At 35.3% G+C, this 22,083-nt stretch overlaps 3 protein-coding genes across 5 annotated transcripts; 2 read left to right on the forward strand and 1 right to left on the reverse strand.

Moving 5' to 3' along the window:
- Positions 1–2,008: 2,008 nt before the first annotated feature.
- LOC118035042 (uncharacterized) lies at positions 2,009–5,496 on the forward strand. 2 transcript variants are annotated; one of them, XM_073407902.1, is made up of 5 exons: positions 2,009–2,247; positions 2,332–2,365; positions 2,483–2,597; positions 2,794–4,894; positions 5,042–5,496. In XM_073407902.1, exons 4-5 carry the CDS (start codon positions 2,905–2,907, stop codon positions 5,191–5,193), a joined length of 2,142 nt encoding a protein of 713 aa, XP_073264003.1. In that variant the 5' UTR covers positions 2,009–2,247; positions 2,332–2,365; positions 2,483–2,597; positions 2,794–2,904; the 3' UTR covers positions 5,194–5,496. The 2 variants fall into 2 exon arrangements, with proteins under 2 accessions (XP_073264003.1, XP_073264004.1); XM_073407903.1 differs by having other exon boundaries at positions 2,009–2,365; positions 2,554–2,597.
- Positions 5,497–5,629: 133 nt separating this feature from the next.
- Positions 5,630–13,655, reverse strand: LOC118035024 (protein SPA1-RELATED 2). 2 transcript variants are annotated; one of them, XM_035040514.2, is made up of 8 exons: positions 13,340–13,655; positions 10,828–12,408; positions 10,100–10,257; positions 8,191–9,028; positions 7,612–7,758; positions 6,883–7,149; positions 6,715–6,774; positions 5,630–6,527 (listed from the first exon to the last, which is right to left on the reverse strand). In XM_035040514.2, the coding sequence occupies exons 2-8, from the start codon at positions 12,331–12,333 to the stop codon at positions 6,336–6,338; spliced, it is 3,168 nt and encodes a 1,055-aa protein (XP_034896405.1). In that variant the 5' UTR covers positions 12,334–12,408; positions 13,340–13,655; the 3' UTR covers positions 5,630–6,335. The 2 variants fall into 2 exon arrangements, with proteins under 2 accessions (XP_034896405.1, XP_034896395.1); XM_035040504.2 differs by having other exon boundaries at positions 6,883–7,200; positions 13,340–13,652.
- A 977-nt stretch (positions 13,656–14,632) lies between these two features.
- Positions 14,633–20,160, forward strand: LOC118035055 (uncharacterized). Its single transcript, XM_035040543.2, has 7 exons — positions 14,633–15,920; positions 16,008–16,073; positions 16,865–17,009; positions 17,095–17,313; positions 18,671–18,833; positions 18,920–19,115; positions 19,695–20,160. Exons 1-7 carry the CDS (start codon positions 14,764–14,766, stop codon positions 19,810–19,812), a joined length of 2,064 nt encoding a protein of 687 aa, XP_034896434.1. The 5' UTR covers positions 14,633–14,763; the 3' UTR covers positions 19,813–20,160.
- The last annotated feature ends 1,923 nt before the right edge of the window (positions 20,161–22,083 follow it).

Below are 22,083 nucleotides of genomic sequence, written 5' to 3' on the forward strand. Positions count from 1 at the left end.
ACGTTTCCCGCCGGTCACGGACAATTTCCTTGTTTTTTTAAACATAGAAAAAGGCGATGCTAGAGCAATATAAATATATTTTAAAAAATTTTATGCCCGGTAATTCTTAAAAATTTAAATATAAAAAGACAAAATTAAAAAACATCAATAAATAAATAAAAAGTCTAAAGAACTTGTTAATTTAAGTGAGGTCACCAAAACTTATGAGCATGATCATATGAATGAGATAACCCGATAAACAAAAAAAACAAAAATTAATTTTAAAAAGAATTGGATTTTGAAAGACAAAACCATAAAAAATTAAAAAAAAATGACCTCAAAAAATATATGGACCACTCGATCAAACTTGTTGTCTAGATCATTAAATGGAGATAACATGATTTGAAGGAAACTGAAGAAAATAACAAAGTTTATTTTTTAAAATGAAGAGCTTTGAAGAATGTAATCGAGAAAAAAGTGATACTAACTTGTGTTAACTTTTTAAACTTAAAAACCCTAGCTAGTGATTAAATTGAAAGAACCCTATTTGGAAAATCACCATTTTAAAACTCAACTTGACATGATGGGTTGACCCATGACCAAGAGTTTAATTTGGATTGACTTTTAAAATATTTTTATTTTTATTTTGGGGGTGTGTGAAATGATCAAAACTCGTTGACTATTTTTATTTATTTTAACTTTTTTATAAAATAAATCGACTAGGGTTAATCCACATGATTCATGACCTTGCACTTGTCTTGAGTCGGGTTTTAAAATTATGGAAAACACTACAAAGACCAGCTCCCATTAAATCAAATGTCAATATTGAAAAAAAAAATCAATTAATAAAATAAAGACCTAATTTAAAAATAATAACAATGAGAAGAAAATCTAAATTTTGAATTAAATGGCAAAATTAAAAAGAAAAATCATATTATTAAAAAAAATCCAAAAAATATCAAGAGAATGAGGGTTATTTGTTTTTGAAAAAAAAAACCAAAATTATAGATTCAAGGATAAAATTAAAAATAAATTAAAATTTGATAAAAGGGTTAAGAATGAAAATCAAAATTCAAAATAACAGCCCGCGCGTTGTTTTAAAGATGCATAGCTTCACCACACATTAACCCGTGCATAATAAGCACCAACATCTTTTTTCCTCTAATAATTTTTAAAAATGAAAAAAAAATTGGATTGCCCCCAACTCAACTTAATAATAACAAAAAAAAAAGAGCATAGGAAATGATAAAAAAACACCCTTGGATGCAAGGCTTAGAAAAAAATAATTTTAGAAAGCAATTTAGTCAACCCAATTTTTAAAATAAAGTTTAAGCCAAAATTGCCCTTTTACTATGAATTTAATGAAAATAACTTTTTAGAGCAATTAATAATTTTACTATGCAATAAAAATATAAACCGACCATAATGCCTCTTGTGAACTTGGCAATGAGATTTGTATCATGTAAAAAATAATAAAAAAAAACTGAATTACCCTTCTAACCAAGCTTTTTTTTTGTCTAGCAAGGGTAAAATAGTAAATTTAATGTGCTAATCCATAATAAATTAGAAGTTCGTATACAATGCTTAACTGATCCCTGTTATTTTTTTTTTTTTTTTGATGATGATGATCAATAAAAAATAAAAAATAATATCAATAAAAAGCTATTTTTTTCTAAAAAAAAATATATGCATAATTATATTCTAAATAATATTTAACCATTTGATGGATGGTAGTCTACAGGGACCAAATAGTTGAATTCACCTCATCACATCCGTGATTTTTGTTATTCGAAAGACTAATTTATTAGATCAATATTAAAAACATATGAGCATTAACAAATAATAACTTCAACATCAGCTAGTAATCGATGGGTTATTTTATTTGTAATTCGGAAACTAATTGGAAAAATCCACCATGTATTGTATTAGTCCACAAGAAAAATAAAGCTTTTTTTTTTATATATATATATATATATATATGAAAAATCAAAAGCGAAAGTCGCGGGAAGCTATAAATATGGGAGAAAGGAAAACAAGGGAGACTTGTCTCCATAGAAACCGGGACTAGTTCAACGGTCAAGCCTTCTTGGTTCTTGCTCTCCCTCCCCCCCCCCCCCCCCTCTTCTTCAGTTTTGTAAAGAAAGGCAGAAAAACTAAGAGGGAAAAATTAAAAGAAGAAGAAGAAGAAGAAGAAGAAGCGGTTTTTGCTTATATTTGGGGAGTTGAGAAATTAGACAAGTCAAAGCAGTTTTTGCTTATATTTGGGGAGTTGAGAAATTAGACAAGTCACCTTGAACTTTCCGTTTCTTTTTTTTTTTCTTCTTCTTTTATAACTGTTTTTGTATCCTTCAGGTGCTTTTTGGGCAGCTTTTTGGTTCCTTAACCGGTCAGTTTGCTTGTGTTTTTTTCTATTTGCTTGATTGTCTTTTGTTTTGTGTGTGTTTTTTCTTTCGGTTTGCCTTTTGGGATAGCATATAGAGATGGGTTATTCATCTTTGATCAGATTGGAGAAAGGGCCTTCGGATTCTTTGTTGATTTGGCAGAATTTGATTGCAGTGTTCATTTTCTTGACAGCTGATTTGGTTAAAGGTCAAGAAAGAAGAAGGTTTTGGCTTCAGGTATGGATTTAATCAGGTCCTTTCTTATATATTTCTTCAATTCATTTCTTGTATTCAAAACATGTTGTAAGAATATAATATATGTTGTCCGAACTCTGATGTTACATAGTCTTTAATCTATTTCTTTTAATGTTTCTGCTTTGATTTGCAACATGGTCTGATGGGTTCTTAATGTGATGAATCTTTTTTGTTGCAGGCCCTGGTTTCTTAGTGCTGTTTGTTGAATTTTAAAACTTGACAGGAAAAAATATTTTTTTTCATTGCTTCATCTGGGGTTAATTACCTTTCCTTCCATTTGGAGATTCGGATGGAACAGTTCAGGCAGACAGGGGAAGTGTTGGGAAGTTTGAAGGCTCTGATGGTATTGCAAGATGATATTCAGATCAATCAGAAGCAGTGCTGTTTGCTGGTTAATATCTTTTGTTTGGCCTTTAAAACGATAGCGGAGGAGATCAAGCAGAACCTAAAACTAGAAGAGAAGAACACCAAGTGGAGGCCTCTTGAAGAGCCTTTGAAAGAGGTGTACAGGGTATTCAAAGAAGGGGAACTTTATGTTAGGCGTTGCTTGGATAACAAAGATTGGTGGGGAAAAGCTATTAGCCTTCATCAGAATAAGGACCCTGTTGAGTTTCACATCCACAACTTGCTTAGCTGCTTTCCTGCTGTTATCGAGGCGGTTGAGATTGCTGGAGAAATCTCTGGACTTGACCAGGAAGAGATGACAAAGAAGAGGACAATGCTGGTAAAAAAGTATGATAGGGGTTGGAGTGATCCGAAACTTTTCCAATGGAATTTTGGGAAGCAGTATTTGGTCCCTCGGGAAATTTGTAGGCAGATGGAGAGGGCCATGAGAGAAGATAGATGGCTTCTTATTGATACAATCAAGGAGAAGAGAAGGGCATTGCCACCAGGAAAGAGTGAGCATCGACTTGGAGAACTTTTGCTGAAGAAACTAAATGTACTAGCACCAGCTAATGGCAAACTCCCACCAAGTTCAATTTTGTTAGAAGCAGAAGATTACCAAGTGAGGAGAAGGTTAGGTGGAAATCAGCACAAGGAAATTCAATGGCTAGGGGAGAATTTTGCTTTGAGACATTTCTTTCACGATTTTGAACCGTTGAATTCCGAAATTTCTATGCTGTTGTCCCTTTCCCATCCCAACATAGTGCAGTACCTCTGTGGCTTTTATGATGAACACAAGAAGGAATGTTTCCTTGTAATGGAATTGATGACCAAAGATTTCTATTCTTACATAAAAGAGAACAGCAGTCCGAAGAAGCGGGTTTTGTTCCCTCTTCCAACTGTAGTTGATATTATGCTTCAGATTGCAAGAGGAATGGAATTTCTCCACTCACGGAAGATCTACGTGGGAGATTTTAATCCTAGTAATGTCCTTCTCAAACCCAGGAAATCTACAGAAGGTTATTTTCATGTGAAAGTCTCAGGGTTTGGCTTAACATCTGTCAAAAATCATTCTTCTCGACATTCATCGCCAGAGCCAAGTCCAGTCGATACTTGCATTTGGCATGCCCCAGAAGTTCTGGCAGAGCAAGAACAGGCAAGAAATGCCAGCAGTAGAAAGTACACAGAGAAAGCAGATGTTTATAGCTTTGGGATGCTTTGTTTCCAGCTCTTGACAGGGAAACTTCCCTTTGAGGATGGGCATCTTCAAGGAGACCAAATGATCAATAATATAAGAGCAGGAGAACGGCCATTATTCCCATCCCTTTCACCAAAATACCTTGTAAGCTTAACCAAGAAATGCTGGCATACGGAGCCAAGTTATCGCCCTACTTTCTCGTCTATTTGTAGGGTTCTGAGATACATCAAGAAGTTCCTTGTGATGAACCCCAATGACGGTCAGCCGTATATACAGTCGCCGCCTGTAGATTTTTGTGACTTGGAGGCGGGGTTTCTAAAGAAGTGTCAAGGGGAGGCGACTGGTGATCTGCCTTCAGTGTCACAAATTCCATTTCAAATGTTTTCTTATAGGCTTATAGAGAAAGAAAAAACTTGTGTACAAATTAAATTTAAGAATTCTGAAGCAGTAAGTGAAGCAGCCTCAAATGGCTGGGATGAGAGTAACTCTGTAGTGGAGGATCATCACGTACCAGCAATTGATGCCAGGTCGTTTACATCTGACGTGAAGTCTGTTGGTTTTGATATGAAGTCGACTTTCACTGAAGTTCCAGACAGGAAAATCCCATCTGACTTGAGGTCAGTTCGTTCCGAGCCCGCTGATAAGAAACAACTGTTGATAAAGAAAACTACCAGCGTGAAGGTCAGAAAAGTTCCAGGTAAGGTTTACCTTTTCTCACAATGTAGGTTTCAAATTTATCTTAATCGTCCTTTTAATTAGGTTTACTCTGTTTTTAAAGATTTACAAGTAGCATTGCACTTGAACTGAAATGATGAAATTTAAGAATGTTGGCCTTGTGATGCAGGAAAGCCGAAACCCCTGCCACCATCGAAATCATTGCCATGGACGCCACCAGGGCACAGCATGAAGATGAGATGCGAGAGTCCGAAACCATTATCCAAGAGCAGTATGAGCCCAATCAGACGCAGATCACCTGGACAAGCTTCAAACCCTTAGAAATCTTACTTTCTGTCACCTTCCCAAAATTAGTTGACAGCATACGGAATCAGATTTCTTTCTCCGTGAAATTATTGTAGATTTGGTTTGAGTTTAGAACTTTTTTAAACTTTCTTATAAGTTTGTGTCTTAGCAATTCAGAAAACAAAAAAATAAAAGTAAAAAATGAACAAGAAGAAAGTTGCGTGTTAGGATTGGAGCCTTTGTACTTCTGCTCAAGCTGATTTTTGATAATCTCCTAGTCTGATACTTTCAGGAGATGTTAAGTATGAATACTTTCCTCGTGGGGAAATCTTCCATTGTTTTTCTTTTTCCTTTACAAGACTTGCATAAATGTTACCATGGGAGTCCATGAAGTACTTCATTGTGACGCCTAAAATGCAATTTTGAACAAGACAATATGTACAAATAATATCTCCAAATTGAACTAGCGACATTACAATTAAAATAATCTTTTAAAACAATATTGTCATATACACAGTTTGTATTCTATGAAATTTACAAGATAAAGCTTTTACACTTCCAAAATTTAATCCGTAAATACAAGGAAATTGATGGAATTGGTCTAAATTTCCACTTTGCTTCAAATCTGCCTCGTTATTAAACAGGACTTCAAAACTCGAGTGCATACGGAGGTCCTTGCCAAAACTTTCAAGGGCTGCAAACCAATTCCCAGATGCCGAAATTGGTCAGACACCTTGTCACCAACGTAACTTGTAGCATCTCAATGCCTGATGTTGGCTTTGAGAATTTTATCTCAATCCAGCTCATCTTGATACCACGTTGATCTCAATCAATTTTGTTTTATATTTACAGCCAATGTCCCCTCTTAAACAATACGATAGTCAGGTGCTTTCACCTGCAAATATCTCAGAGCTTGTATCTGATCTTTCTTATCTGGAGATCTGGAATCGGAATTTGCTGCTCTAGGTCAGGTGCAGTTCAGCCAACTGAAACCCTATGTCACTCAGCAAGTAGAGACTGTAGAGCAGATGACACATTTGTGTGCTCAAAGATATTGCCAAGCAAATTTTGCGGTTTCAGTTTATGAATATGCCTTCCAGAAAAGGCTCTGATCCCCATGCAACAAGGAAGTCACACGAATGCAGTTTCTTGATTGACCCCAGATGGCTACCTTTGCTTCAAACCATCTGCAATACTTTTATACACCCACTTGAATTGGCAGCAACAACCATGTCAGATTTCCCTCTCCAGCAGACACTTGAAACAAACAGCCCATTGTCATCATCTGTCTCCTTTCCAGAAATAGGATCGATTGAGCCAAACTTGTAAGAAGTGATTGGCATAGGTAGAGATCTATGGTAAGCAAAAACCTGAAAGGAGACAACATCACTTCAAGAAGTTAAAGTGGCTGTATTTTGGCAAAAATGGTTGACTTGTTGTATATAAAAGCTGGGAACTCTATTCTTTTCCCTTTCATTTTACCCCTTTTCAGTGATGAATTCTCATCCTCACCGGTTATCAAGCAAATCAACGTGACACGAGGAACTGAAGCCATACCTCATTTGTTTCTGAACCACATGTTATGTAATCATTGGCAACAGATAGACCCACAAAGTTCTACAGGAGCAAGAGATGCAAAGTTAAGGCCAACACACAGGGGAAAATGAAAAAATAGAAAAATAAAAGCAGCGCAAGAACAAACTGGCTAGCTCCTCCAACACCAACCTTCTCATTAGTGTGCCCACCAAGGGTTATGCTACAAGCACTGGCAGATGAACTACTAGAGCTGGTTTTATTGAGATCCCAAATCTTTAATGAATTGTCAGTGGATGCAGTAACAAGAGTTTCAGAGTCCAAGAACTTAACATAGCTCACAGCTTTGTCATGGCCAGCCAACACACACCAGGGGGCTCTGGTGTTCCGAAGATCATAGCAATAGGTTCTGTAATCCGCAGATCCAAAGGCCAGTAAATGAGTAGAGTGAGAAGAGAACTGCACACAGCAAACATTTGCAATATTCCTGATTGTGCTTATACTATTTTTCTGCAAAAAAGTTTGAAGTGCATTAAGCAAATTGCAGCAAGAAAAACCATGCAGCACTATGACATTTTAACACAAATGGTGCTAAATTGTGACCATTAATTCCACCATGTGCACATCATGCACAGAGACATTTATGAGGAAAGTGCCATCTTGTTGTCCTAGATAACTTCCATCAATAGAGCATATCTTGAATGCAAGTTTATGCATTAGAAAAAGAAGCATAATTCAATGTGGTAATAAAACTGTAATTGATATTTTTTATGGCTTTCTATATATCAATAATAATAGCAATTCTGCACTAATAATTTCTTTGGGGGGGGGGGGTGGATTAAATAGTGGAAACATTCTTCCAAGTCTGGTTTTAGGAATCCCAAACTATTACAAAATAAAAAGGAGACAAGGAGAACATGCCTCATTAATGCTCCATAGCTTCATAGAACAATCATCACTACCACTGGCTAATTTTGTTGGGCATACTTGAGAAAAGTCCACGGACCAAGCTCTCTTTTCATGCTCATTGTATTGAAAAACCCCTTGACCAGTACTCACATCCCATAGCTGGAGCATCAAAGCAAATCAGGTAAAGAGCAACATAAGGAATTTAAGAATACGACTGAAAAATCTAAAATGCATTATGGAAAAAAATAAGCAGGAAAATCTGAAAAGGTCAGGAAAAAATAGCAATTACAGCATGTAAGAGAAGGGACCAGTGTGCTTCAAGAGGTGGAGAAACCTCACAAACATAGACATATAGATTAGCAACAATGTGATTTTCTTTTTTAAGCTGTCATTTGAAAATTTAGGTGGCGATGGTATTTTGGACATGACCCTGACATCCTTTTATAACCCACAAGATATTCAGAAGCTGATGTAGAAAACTCGATATCCATGCCAGAAGTATGACAAGGTTGTCCCATATCAGGTCAACCATTGATAATCACAGAAAGGTGTTTCTTCGGTAAAAAGTCTAGCATGCAAAGATATACACACCTTCACAACACCATCATATCCAGTTGAAGCCAGATAGTTCTTGATGTAGCTGTTCCAGCAAATGCAGCTGAGCCTTGACCCATTTGACATTTCAATAACTGGATAATGAATATCAACAGGGTCATTAAAGAGTGAATTAAAATCAAATATCTTTATTTTCTTTGATACTCCACCAGCAGCAAAATAGTCTGCATCATGGTCAAAACTCAAAGAACAAATAACATTTGCAGAATTGCTAAAGTCCCCAGTTCTTAGTAGCCCACGTACTTCAAACTTACTATAACGAGCATATTTACACAAACCATCAAAAAAGGATCCAAGGCAATCAGTGGTGTTCTGTGTTTCTTCACTCTCTTGTTCTATATACCAGTTCTCATGAATTCTCAGTAAATCATTATCTTGGCGAATGGTAGCATCAGTCTCAGCAAGCTGGACTTCGGATCTCATGGAGAAATAAGCACTTTCAAGCTGACTGATATTGCTCATCAACCTCATATCCTTTGTCTTAAAATGAGGTGATACTTGAGAAAATGCCTCCAACCTGTAAGGTTCTTTATGCTCAGAGGTAGGTTGCCTTGCATTTAGAAAGTCATTCTCTAAGCAAGAATGGAGCAAGTGTTTCTTTGAGCAGTTTCTCCTAACAACCTCTTCAATATCAGTATCCAAGCACCTGATATCTTCCACTAACTTACTGGCGTGGTTCTGCTTCTGTTCCTTCAATGAAACAAGGAAATGAAACAATAGTTCTGATTCAGCACCATCTTGGTCGATAGAGGATGATAATTCTTCTGCGGACACCTCCTGCAATCCATTAATCAATTCAGATTGTAGGATTTCCCTGCCACATGCATACAAAATAGAATGTCACATGAGTATTAGTTTAAAGTTTAAACAACTTGCACCTCAGCTATTGCATGAGTTAGCTGACAACCATCCGGGTAAAAAAGCTTGAACATCTCACCATCAACTAAATGCACTAGTTTGGGAAGAAAAGAAAAACCTGAAATGCATTTTTTATGAGAAAAATAATGATTTCTCCAGTGCAAAATTCTATCGCATTTATGGACCCACTTACACAAAAACTGATGCATGTGCAATTTAATCCCATAGTTCAGCCAAAATCTTGATAAGGTCCTCAATCTCTATAAAAGGGGCAGTTTTAATATCTCAACCTATTATAAGTGGTTCAACATGCCTGTTCCATCTACTTCCATTAGTAATATCATGATGGACACAAGTCAAAATAATCCAGCCTTCCTTTCATTTCCCTTTCACTGACCAGGTTGAACAAAAATTTCCACAGTTCACTAAGGTCCATGAGACATACTCCATTAGATGTGCACTAAAACTTCATGCCTTTAACACCACCAACAAGATGAAAGGGTAGACTACATATGTATAAGTTGGATCAGGTGAGAGAGTGAATTAAAACAAATAATTGGGAGACCTAATGTTGGTGAGAAGGTGTGAGATAGGATCTTCAATGATTTAGTCCCCCATTCATTTGTAGAAGCACAACTTATGGTATTGAGGATTTTTTTTGGCAATAGGCTAGCTTTCCTTGGATGTAAATATTCTGTTTATGAAGAGGTGAACACAAATTAAAAAGAAATGAAATTAAAAAAAAAAAAAAAAAACAGAAGGGAGCACAATTAACTACTTGAAAAATTATAAGGTTGGTACTGACACTTCCAAAGTGCTTGGATCACATTGAGTTCAAGGAAAACTCTCACAACCAGATTAACATCTTGGAAAAAATTAACAACTCTTGTGACTCAATTTAAGTTTAGTCCTCTAATGATTTAAAGGTCAAGACTATTGATTAATGTAATGTCATGCTCATGCTCCTAAGGTCTTCATATCCAATAAAATTCAAGGTTTTACAAAATTTAAAACAAGCTAGGATTGCCTTGTTGATGGGCGTGATGAAGGTTCAGGATGAAGTAGCCAAAGGCAGAATCCAGCTTCCCTTGGATTTTCAGATAGAAATTGAGGAGGAAGAATCCTGTGACGAAGGTCTGACATTACTGTCACTTGTGCTCTGTCAGAGTCAAAACGACCAAGCAACTGAAAGAAACAACTTAATTAATCATATATATATATAAAATTCAATCCAGACTCATATATCTAAACAGAATAAAAGGGAATGACAAACAAAAATAAGCATGATGCATAGCTGATAGGCTTATCTAGCCGACAAAAGAATAGTACTGGTGCCAAACTTGGATAATGGCAGCAATTTTATGGCTGTAATTTCTACTACATATGGCAGCAAAATCTTCTCAGCTTGTGAATCACCAGCTTTTAGAAAGCCCAATAATCAAATTTGTTATGGACAAGTAGCAGTTGGGAAAAGCGACAGAGCAGCAAACAAATGAGTTTTTTTTATTACACAGAACAATGTGCCACCTTTCAAGACTCATGAAACGTGAATTTATAAGAAATAAAATGCTCTTCGAAAACATTTATTTATGGAAATAAATTCTGCACCATGGTAAACCAGAGTAACAATCAGAGTTATCTCACGGATGAAGATGTTTCATTAATAGCATTTATCAAATAATTAAACATTGAGCAATATCATAGAAGTTGAGTGAGAGTGCCCAACAGACAAGACAACAAAAAACATCTTCGAACCTCAAATAGTAGAATTCCAAGACCATAAATATTTGATGCAATCGTGCAGATGCCATCATTGAACTCCTCGGGACATGTATACCATTTCTCTTCCAGCCGGTCAACAATAGAGGTCAACTGTCGTTGACCTGTTTTAGACAGCTCATGGCTGCTGGACTTGGCCTGAATCCCATATCCTGCGTCATGGTTACGTTCAGGAGCTTCATTTTGTGAATCTTGTGAGACATTTGTATTGACACCCCCATCACTTGTAGATTCAAGTTTCAAGCCATGTTTTGTAGAGAACTGAGGCCAGCTACTTATATAGTTCATGCTCTCACTAAACTTCTGCTTCTTGGCAAATGCAGTAACAAAAGAAAACATTCCTTGTTCCAATGGCCTTCTCCTGACCACATGATTGTCGGAGCAGGGTGTATCTTGATCCATGGAACTTTCTAACATGTCTCTTGGGACAGCTGAACCAAGGTATTTAACCTGATTTGATTGCAACAACTTGAAGCTGGATGGCCGCAAGTCAGACAAGGCAACTCCTTGAGAGTGAGAATAATCCACTAGATCAACAATCTGTCTAAATATTTGCATTCTCTCAACTTTATTTGCTTTCAGCTGTCCAGCATTCAGCCATTTCCTCAAACTCAGTCCATCATGATCAGAACCACTAGGGCTCGGCCCAGTGATACCATATGAATAAGTCATTGTTACAGTTTTAGCACTCAAGTTCAAAGGAGTATCAGAAGCTGCCAAAGTGCCACCCGCGGACCTTTCATTATTCTGGTCTCTTGGCCCAAGTTTCAAGCTATCATGTGGCAGCCCTCTATAAATAATCCCCTTACCTTTCAAGGTGTTTTTGACAAAAAACTCAGAAAATCCTGATTTTGAAAGAATCTTTGTCCGTAAACTACCATGTGAACTCACATTGCCTGACAACCCTTTAAAGTCAGTATGCACCAATTGTTCTGAGACTTCATTTCTTTCATTGCTCAAGGTTTTTTGAACCAAAATGTCAGATGAAGATGGGTGCTGCACATCTAGCAATGCTTGACCACTGTCCCTATACAAGGTATTACTACAAGAAATCCCAGTTACTGATCCCCCTCCAATTTGATAAAGATGTGGCCACTGGCTCTGCCTGGCTTGCATCCTTTCCCTATTGTTTGATGTACCAACAACAGCTAAGTTTGAACCATCATAATTTCTCACCATTAATTCTTCAACCATATTCCCAGCATCATCCATAGAGCGAGGGCTAGAACATGGCTGTTTGGATGCATCCATAGGAGGGCTTGCACTCCTATTTCCATTCTTGCCCTCCAACACATCAGCAAGTACATGAAATGAACTCTCAGGGTAATCACCAGCACTGGCTATAACTGTTTCACGAGATTCCAACAAGTTGGAGCTTTCAGGTGGTTTCATAGAATACTCGCTCTCTTTACCTTGGAGGTGTGCCTCCTCTGCCATGTCCATCAAAGCCACTTCATCACCCAAATCCTTCATCCATACCATCCAAAAACAGACAACTCTATCATGTATTCATCTATCATGTTACATTTTGTAATCACATTCCCATCATCAATCCTCCTAAAATTAACAAGATAAAAAGCAATGACATCAATTCACTACACTTAAAAGTGCACAACTTTGAGCATAAATCACCCAATAATTTCAAGCCCACAAAACTTTTAGCCATAATCTTCACTTCTTCATTAAAAGAAAAAAGATAATCAAGAAATGTTTCTCTAGAATAATCAATACTTAGAAATTCTAAAGCAACACATAATCCAAAAGTTTCAAAACTTCAACTAAATGAAAGTTCTAGCAAAGCTCTCTATCTGGAGGCTAAAAATCTAAACGCAAAGAATTACTAAAATAATCAAAATTACTAAATTCCAACACGAACCCAGAATCTAAAAAGTTCCCAGCTTAAAGAAAATGCAAGCCTAGCAAAGCTCTAATTCAAAGTTAAGAATCATAAAATGCAAGATACGAGAAATTAAAAAAAAAAAAAAAAACAATCAAAATTACAAAATTCTAACAGCAACCAGAATCCAAAAGGTCCAAAAATCTCAAAAGATGGAAACCAGCAACAGTCATCAAACAAGCTAGTAAAAACCCTTTGGCAGCTAAGAACTGGTAAGCGCAAGAAATGAAACAAACTTAACCAAATAATTCTTTCTCCGCAAAACTTAGCTATATACAATTTCACTTCCTCACCAAAACAAATGATTAAGAAACCTTTTATTAAACAATAAAAAAATTTAAATTCTAACGGCAACCCAGAATCCAAAAAACATCCCCTTCAACAAAATGAATGACTGGCAAAATTTGATCCTCGACTAAGAATCAGAGATGGCGATGAAAGATATAAATTTAAAGGGATAATTACTTCTCCACAACACAAAAAACCCTCAAAATGTAGTCTTTGATATCTCTTAATTTTCTTAGCAACCAAACTCATACTAAACTGAAAAGGACAACCAAATGCAAAATCCAATAAAAAAAAAATACTTACCTCCATCAAATTTGGAGTGAAATGGAGCACTTAATTTCTTTCAAGTAACGAATTTGAAACGGCAAAACTGGAAATTTGTAGACCTTGAAATAAACCCTAGAAGGAGGTGACAAGTGATAGTAGATGAGACTCTCTTGCGTGGAATGGAAGTGAAATATATCTCTTTCTCTCTCTAGTTTTGCAGCTTCAAATTTTGGATAAACTATTTTTGTTATATTTAGTTCTTTTTTTTTTTTGGTGAGTTAGTTTAATAATTGTGTTTTTATTTATACTGTCATTGGATCTAACGAAAGAAAGGTTCCAAATAGTCAGGAGAGAGGGTGGCCTGATATTTTTCTTCAGGGAATTATTTAATTTTATTGATAATTCTAGTTATTTAAAAGAGCATCATGAATTGTTGTATTCACTAAAATGTTTTTTTTTAATTACTTTTTTGTGTTTATAAATTATTTTGATATATTAATATAAAAAAATAAATTTTAAAAATAAAAAAATATATATTTATTTGATAGCTCTGTTGCCTCACAATTTCACCGCGGCGCGCGCGGGCTCTAAGCGTCTTTCGAGCAGTGTGTTTATTGGCGCACCCCGGCGCCAAGACCCCTAACAGCTTGCTTGTCTGCTCTGGCTCTTGTTTTCTATTCTTTTTATCTTGAAGTTTGTTCCTAACTGAACTCAACTGCTTAATTGTAGTTTTGAATGCCTGAAATTGTTAAGCTACTGGTTAAACTATTTTTTTTTAATATAAAAAAATATGCAAACATTATTAATGTGTTGCAAATTAAAAATTTAATGAGCTTATAAATATTTAAAAAATTCAAATTAATCATCTGATATGCTTATAAATTTTGAAAAAAGCTGTTAATCCTAACCAAATATTAAATCATTAAATTAAAAAATATACACATATTATTACATGCTGAGGGAACCTTTCATTATTTTTATTTAATTATATGGAAATAATATTTATCATAAGAAGCATTGTAATTAAATTTCATTGAAATAGATTATTTTGTTATTTTAATTACCAAGTAAAGGAATTAAAAAAACATTTAACAGTAATTTGAAGTCATATTTTCCCAAATAAAAAAAAAGTTTTGAATGAACAGTGCTTGATTCGGTCAAAATTTAAAAATGATTTTGACTCAGTACGAGGGAAATGTTACTGCATTTAAAATAGAAGATGATTTTATTTTTTTTGTAATTTCCCCGAAATAAATAAAGAACATCCGCCCTTGTAGAAAATAATACTTCAGTTACTAGTTACTACATCGTTTATATAGTCTTTAAAATCTCCTTCCACCTCTCTCTCACTCTCTCTCTCTCTCTCCCTCGCTCGCTCGCTCGCTCGCTCATTCACAGACCACAAAACAGATAAACCCTAACCCCCAAATTCTTTGTATTCAAACCCTAATTCTACAATCATGGCTTCCAATAAAGACGGCGATCCTTCTCTTGGCTACCTAACACGAAAAGATACCGAGGTAAAGCTCCCCCGCCCAACCCGAGTCAAGAACAAAACCCCCGCCCCGGTACAAATAACAGCGGAACAAATCCTCCGCGAAGCACGAGAACGACAAGAAGCCGACATCCGACCGCCCAAACAGAAAATCACAGACTCAACTGAACTCGGCGATTACCGTCTCCGTAAGAGGAAGGAATTCGAGGACTTAATTCGACGCGTGAGGTGGAATATAAGCGTTTGGATAAAGTACGCGCAATGGGAGGAGTCTCAGAAGGATTTTAATCGCGCGCGTTCAGTTTGGGAACGTGCGCTCGAGGTGGATTACCGGAATCATACTTTATGGCTGAAATACGCGGAGGTGGAAATGAAAAACAAGTTCATAAATCATGCAAGGAATGTGTGGGACCGGGCTGTTACCCTTCTCCCGAGGGTTGATCAGCTCTGGTATAAGTACATTCACATGGAGGAGATGCTGGGGAATATTGCGGGAGCTAGGCAGATTTTTGAGAGATGGATGGGGTGGATGCCGGACCAGCAAGGTTGGCTTTCATATATAAAGTTTGAATTGAGGTATAATGAAGTGGAACGTGCCAGAGGAATTTTTGAGAGGTTTGTTCAGTGTCATCCAAAGGTGAGTGCGTGGATTAGGTTTGCAAAGTTTGAGATGAAGAATGGCGAAGTTGCAAGGGCGAGAAATGTGTATGAAAAGGCGGTTCAGAAGTTAGCTGATGATGAGGAGGCTGAGATGTTGTTTGTTGCATTTGCGGAGTTTGAAGAGAGGTGTAAGGAAACGGAGAGGGCTAGGTGCATTTATAAGTTTGCTTTGGATCATATACCAAAAGGGAGGGCGGAGGATTTATATAGGAAGTTTGTTGCGTTTGAGAAACAGTATGGTGATAAAGAAGGGATTGAGGATGCGATTGTGGGGAAGAGGAGGTTTCAGTATGAAGATGAAGTGAGGAAGAATCCTTTGAATTATGATGCGTGGTTTGACTACATTAGGTTGGAGGAGAGTGTGACAAATAAGGTGAGGATTAGGGAGGTGTATGAACGAGCAATTGCTAATGTCCCACCTGCTCAAGAGAAGAGATACTGGCAAAGATATATCTATCTATGGTAATTTTTGGATTTGAAATTCATATTGCATTGTGGTATTTGTTGTGGTCGAGTGCTGATTATAATTCCTGCATTTGTGTGGTTTAGGATAAATTATGCCCTTTATGAAGAGCTCGATGCAGAAGATATAGAGCGAACGAGGGAGGTATATAGGTAATCTTGCTTTTTCTGAAATGATTATATTGGTTTCTCTTTTTTTGATGTTGATGGTGGTCGGTACAATGCTCTTTAGTTTCCCTTTATTAAACAAGGAACTGGCTGATGCGTAATGTCTTAGCTGTCAAAAGAGTTGCCAGCAGAGGATAGGTCTTACAGGAGTCTGTGTTTTCAAGAGCTTTGTATATTGATAAGAATCTGTTGTAGTATCATTGATTTTTTTGAGGGGATCGAGAGAAAATATGGATCAAATATTAATTGAAGTGCTCCTAATTATATTTAATTGTTGTTCTTTTCTAATCATCTATTCTGAAAATGTGATGATTTTGTGTTCATGCTGCTGCTCTTTGATAGATCTATGAGAGCTTTCCAGTGCTCAACCATCTTAATGGCGCACACTGACTATGTGACAGCATTCTTATCTGAAAAAAAAAAAAAATGTGGCAGCACAAGCAAAGTGATTTTTTTTTTGTCTCTAATATGGTGTACAAGTGTGCCTTTGTTAGCATACAATGCTGTGTGATTTTGATTTGCACATTAACTTCTCCCCTCATGACCTCCTCATCTCTTCCTTTTATACTCCATACTTTCTCACAGACATATTGCATGCTCATTTATATCATACTCTGACTGTCTTATGATCATAAATTTGCAACTTATTGTCAATAATGAAAAAAATAAAAATAGGGGTTCCAGAACAATAACAATAAAACAAGGGGATTGGTGCATTGACAAGTCAATCCAACTGACTTTGAAGAGTTTTCTAATTCACTTTTAAATTTCAACAGGGAATGCTTGAACCTGATTCCACATGAGAAATTCTCATTTGCGAAAATCTGGCTTTTAGCAGCCCAATTTGAGATCCGACACTTGAATCTGAATGGAGCTCGGCAAGTTTTAGGTAATGCTATTGGAAAAGCTCCTAAAGATAAGGTAAAATGTTGGCTGATAATACAATCTTTATGTTTTTATTACACTATGTTGATCTGTTCTGACACCTTTGCTTGCTGACAAACAGGTATTTAAGAAATATATTGAGATTGAGCTGCAGCTTGGTAATATTGACCGTTGCCGAAAACTCTATGAGAAATATTTAGAGTGGTCGCCTGAGAATTGTTATGCATGGAGCAAGTATGCTGAACTGGAGAGGTCCTTGAGTGAAACCGAACGGGCACGATCTATTTTTGAGCTTGCTATAGCACAGCCAGCCTTGGACATGCCAGAGTTGTTGTGGAAGGTAATTTATATGCTGTCCCCATTTTAGTTAATTACATATTTGTAATTCATGTCCTTTGTTGACTGTAATCCTGAACTTAGCATTTATATGTTCTGCAAGTGTATTGCGGGGCCGATAATCATAACTCTACAGTGCAAAAATGGTCGCACTTCCTTGATTTTAAATCAAGGTGTCTTTGTGTCCTGTAATGGTAAATTTTCCTATTTGTTTGATTTCATGTTTGAATCTAATAGTCTATGTATGTCTTGAAGACCTTTTCACAAAGAATGCAATTATCATACATTGTGATACATGGTGTCCCAAACTTTTATTTTTCATATATAAAATGGTTAAAGCTATTTGTCAGGTTAATGACAACTGTAGCAAATCACGTTGTTCTTTGAGTCATATCTGTGCTCTGTTTTCTCTTTCATTAATTTTTGTTTTACCTGTCTCCTGTCCATTATATCATCTGTATCTTTTTGGGCTGAGTGATTTTTGTCGCTAAAGGTTGTGGAATGACATGCTGATAAAAGGAATCATCAATCAGACATTCCTGACAATAGGAACCATCAATCAGACATGCTGATAATCATCTGTATCTTTTTGTTTTACCTGTCTCCTGTCCATTATATCATCTGTATCTTTTTGGGCTGAGTGATTTTTGTCGCTAAAGGTTGTGGAATGACATGCTGATAATAGGAATCATCAATCAGACATTCCTGACAATATCAATCAGACCCCTTCTGCACGCACGCATTGATTTCTTTGAAGTCTCATTGCCAGTTTTTTACATAAGAAGCTGTGGTGTTTGTAGAGCCGGGAATTTGTTATTTGCCCACAAACTTAGCCTGGGTGCAATTCCATATACCCTTCATCAATTATAGGAATTAACTATATGTCCCTGGCTCACCAAACATTCTTGATCTCCTCATTATCATACTACTTTAACTTCTTTGAATTCTTATCGCTGGCTTTCCTTGCATGGAGCTGTTGTCTCTTTAGGTCATGGACTTTGCTATTTGCGAAGGAACTTACCTTAGGTTCAATGCCATACCTTTTTCTAATCAATTTATTTCTTTTGAATCCTATTAGTTTTTTTTCTTTGTTATGCTGTTCATCTGCTCTCTTTTCTCATTACACTGTGTCAGTTAGGTTTCCTCTTGTAGTATATTGTTTAATGGAAGGAATCTGGATGTGTTCATATAGGACATGATTTTTGGAAACTGTGGTAAAGGAGAATCATTGTTGTCATTCTAAAACTCTAAGCTGCCTGATTTGATAACTTTTCTTGTTTAAAGTAAGTATTATTGTTTATTGGTTAGAGGGTCGGAGGGTATGAAATGTACTGGGTGATGAGTTTTTCCTCTGCCTGCAGGCATATATTGATTTTGAAATCTCTGAGGGTGAATATGATAGAACTCGGGAACTTTATGAGAGGCTCCTGGATCGCACAAAACATCTAAAAGTTTGGATCAGCTATGCTAAATTTGAGGCATCTGCCATGGAAGAACAGAAGTTGTGCATTCAAAATGCAAGAAGTAAGGAATCCTGATCTTTTTAACCAGTGCATTCTTTAATTATTATATACTTTCAGTTAGATTCTTACCGTTAAATTTTTCATTAGGAGTTTTTGAGAAAGCTTTAAACTACTTCAGAATGTCCGCCCCTGAACTGAAAGAAGAAAGAGCTATGCTCTTAGATGAATGGTTGGATATGGAGAAAAGTTTTGGCCAGCTTGGTGATGTCAGCCTTGTCGAGCCTAAGCTGCCTAAGAAACTGAAAAAGAGAAAGCAGATTGCTTCTGAAGACGGCCTGGCTGGGTATGTAATCTACTTGTGTTTTATCTTCCATCTGCTGACAACATTGTTGCAATCATGTTCTCTTGCATGATGCCAAAGGCTGCTTAATTCATCATTTATGGTCTGGGGACCTTAATATATTCTAGGGGAATCGAGATGGTAGTTCAGATACAAGTTTGGAGCCTCACATTGTGGTTGAATGTATTTGTTTGATGATGCCAAAAGCATTTAAAAAAAGAACTCCAAAAGGCATCAACTTGGTGTTTTATAGCCTGAAAGCACATTGCACAAGCAAGTTAAACTAAAATGGCCATATTTCTCTCTTAATAAAGTTTTAATGGGTTTAGTTTGGATTCTGAAATTTTCCTGTAGTCACTTAAATTTTTGGGAGAAGTGCTATTGATAAAACTCACTTCTTAAATTGGGTGCCACATGCATCCATCTGTACTAAAGAACTGAGTGTTAACATGCCCGCTTAGCTTGGTCCTTAGACATGTCAATGAACTGACACTCCGTTGTTTCGATGCTACTGATTTTACAGATTCAGTTTTCTATGTTTTCCCCCTGTCCTTATCAGTTCCACTAACCATTTTCTTGCAGGTACGAGGAATACATAGATTATGTGTTTCCAGAAGAAGCTCATGCCCACAATCTCAAAATCTTGGAAAAAGCACGCGAATGGAAGAGGCAAAAGCTTGCTTCTGGTGCTGACGATTAGTGGATCTTTCGATTTTGTACCATTTTGGTTTTCCTGATCTGTACATATCCAAACTGCTTGTGGCACGTTGGTAAAAGCAATACGTTGGCTACACATTTGATGAAAGAGGGAAAGGGAAGAGGAGAATGCTCTCAAGGGTTAAGACAGGAAGAGTATATTTCAAGGCACGGAGACTTTCTAAGTACATCGTTTGTGTTGGCAGATCAGTTTATCTAAGCATGAAATTGGCAAATCCTTGTAATACAGTTTTGAAGCAAACTGCTCTTTGTAGCCTTTGATCTTTGATTTTTGGAACAGTAAAATGGGGAAAAACTGGATGGTCGATAATGTTCATTGTTTTTCTGATCATGTCACAATCTTTTAAAGCATCAACTTGTAATTACCCGCACTATTTTGCTAGGAGGACTCCAAGTTGGATTTCAAGTTGATTTCTAATACAAGAAAAAAAAAATGCCAGTGTTATGAATAGTGTGTGTGTGTTTTGTTAATTGATAAATTATGAACAAATAAGTGGTTTTTGTTTTTATTAATGCATTATGCAAATATAATTTATTTATATAAAATATAAGAGAAAAAATTTAAGATAAATTATAATAATTTTTTGAAGTATTATAAAATTAAAAAATATTAATCACTATTTTAAAAAAAACTAAACTGAATAATTTTTTAAAAATAAAATAGAATGTATTAATGAAGAGTAAGAAATAAAAGGTCAGGCTTTATTGGGCTTATCAAGCTTAGCCTTATTAGCTTGGTCAGAATTAAAAAGCCTAGGCCTGCATACTTGATTTATTGCTTTTTTTAAAAAAAAAATAATATGTTATTTGCTCAGGTGTTTTTTTAACAAAAAAAACAATTTTATTTATTGTGATATGTTATAGATAACTTGTCATTTTTAAATAATTTTTAATTATTTTCTATGATTGGAAAATTGGATTTCAAGTTTTAAAACTTTAAAAACTCATTTTTAATTTATTTTTACATGAAAATATCTTAAAATTACCAGTAGTAATTTCAATAAACTCAATTCAAACCCCAAAACAGCCTCAAATCACTCTTAAAAATAAAAATTAAACCAATAAAAAAAAGCTTTATAGGACATAGATCTACTATTTTCTAGTATGATTAAAAGTCAGCATAATCTCTATTAAATTCTCTTTATAAAAAAAATTTGTTGAAAAAAAATTCGTTAAGACCAAGATTGACTTTTATGAACAAATTATATTTTACAATATCAGGTTTTAATTTATCATCAAAATATATCTTAAAATCCATATATGATAAGATTATGTAAATTAAAACAAATCTCAACACATAGACCATACTAATATAAATATGATAAGATTATGTAAATTAAAAGAAATCTCAACACATAGACCATACTAATATAAATTGGAATGATGAAATTATGAATAAATAAAGTTGGAAGACCGAAATAAAAAAAAAATGGCACTTTAAAAATGAATAATGTAATCCATAGAATATTAAGTCTGAATGAATAATGAATAGTGCAATTCATTTCCCCAAATCTTTTTAGCGTAATGTATAATTATAGGCATCGGTCCTGGTTTAAATTTGATGGTTGCCTCGCATAAAAAGGCACTATCTGCAAAATGTTTTGGTCACACAAACAATTTATAGACTTTTGACGCTAGAAGATCCAAGTTTATATTTGAGGATTTGAGTGGGGTTTATCATATTTGGTCATCTTGGAGCTCAAAAAAGATGAAGCTATATTAGGGCCTTCACACATTTTCTTTACTACAATTCACGTATTTTAAAGGTCCTTTATCATTGTGGATTCACAAGGTGTTTTTATTTTTATTTTTCTGTTTTTATTTTATTTTTCACTTTAATCATTGAATACATCATTTCTTATTATGTTGAATAGAAATTAGTTTTGATAATTTATTTTTTTTATTTTTTATTAATTATTATGGTGTCAAAAAAATTTTTATATTACAACTAATCCTTGATTTTATAAAAAATAAATTCATTTTGTTGGTTAAAAAAGTAAAAGTTTAAGCATTTAAATTGATATAAAAAATGCAATGAGTTTTTTTTTTTCAACCTACTATTCACTTGCCTTTTTGAGAATTTTTTTTATTCATAATTCTTTCACTATCTTTTTTGATCCTTTAGTTTGGAACTTTTATATTTTGATCCAAACATTCATTTTCTTTATATTCTAGTTAAAATGGTAAAGAGCTAATATTGGTGTTATTTTATATTCTCAACTATCTACAAATGAATAAAAATCAATTGATCACA

Source organism: Populus alba, chromosome 3 (assembly GCF_005239225.2).
Source record: "Populus alba chromosome 3, ASM523922v2, whole genome shotgun sequence".
Classification (NCBI taxonomy): Eukaryota; Viridiplantae; Streptophyta; class Magnoliopsida; order Malpighiales; family Salicaceae; genus Populus; species Populus alba.

Excerpts from the sequence above, each read along its gene's own strand:
- LOC118035042 (XM_073407903.1), top strand. The coding sequence starts at position 2,905 with ATGGAACAGTTCAGGCAGACAGGGGAAGTGTTGGGAAGTTTGAAGGCT. Across the intron at positions 4,895-5,041 it reads GAAGGTCAGAAAAGTTCCAG|GAAAGCCGAAACCCCTGCCA; the intron begins GTAAGGTTTACC and ends CTTGTGATGCAG.
- LOC118035024 (XM_035040504.2), bottom strand. The coding sequence starts at position 12,333 with ATGGTATGGATGAAGGATTTGGGTGATGAAGTGGCTTTGATGGACATG. Across the intron at positions 7,201-7,611 it reads AGCTATGGAGCATTAATGAG|AAAAATAGTATAAGCACAAT; the intron begins GCATGTTCTCCT and ends ACTTTTTTGCAG. Across the intron at positions 6,775-6,882 it reads GTGGGCACACTAATGAGAAG|AACTTTGTGGGTCTATCTGT; the intron begins GTTGGTGTTGGA and ends TTGCTCCTGTAG.
- LOC118035055 (XM_035040543.2), top strand. The coding sequence starts at position 14,764 with ATGGCTTCCAATAAAGACGGCGATCCTTCTCTTGGCTACCTAACACGA. Across the intron at positions 17,314-18,670 it reads TGCCAGAGTTGTTGTGGAAG|GCATATATTGATTTTGAAAT; the intron begins GTAATTTATATG and ends CTCTGCCTGCAG. Across the intron at positions 19,116-19,694 it reads TCTGAAGACGGCCTGGCTGG|GTACGAGGAATACATAGATT; the intron begins GTATGTAATCTA and ends ATTTTCTTGCAG.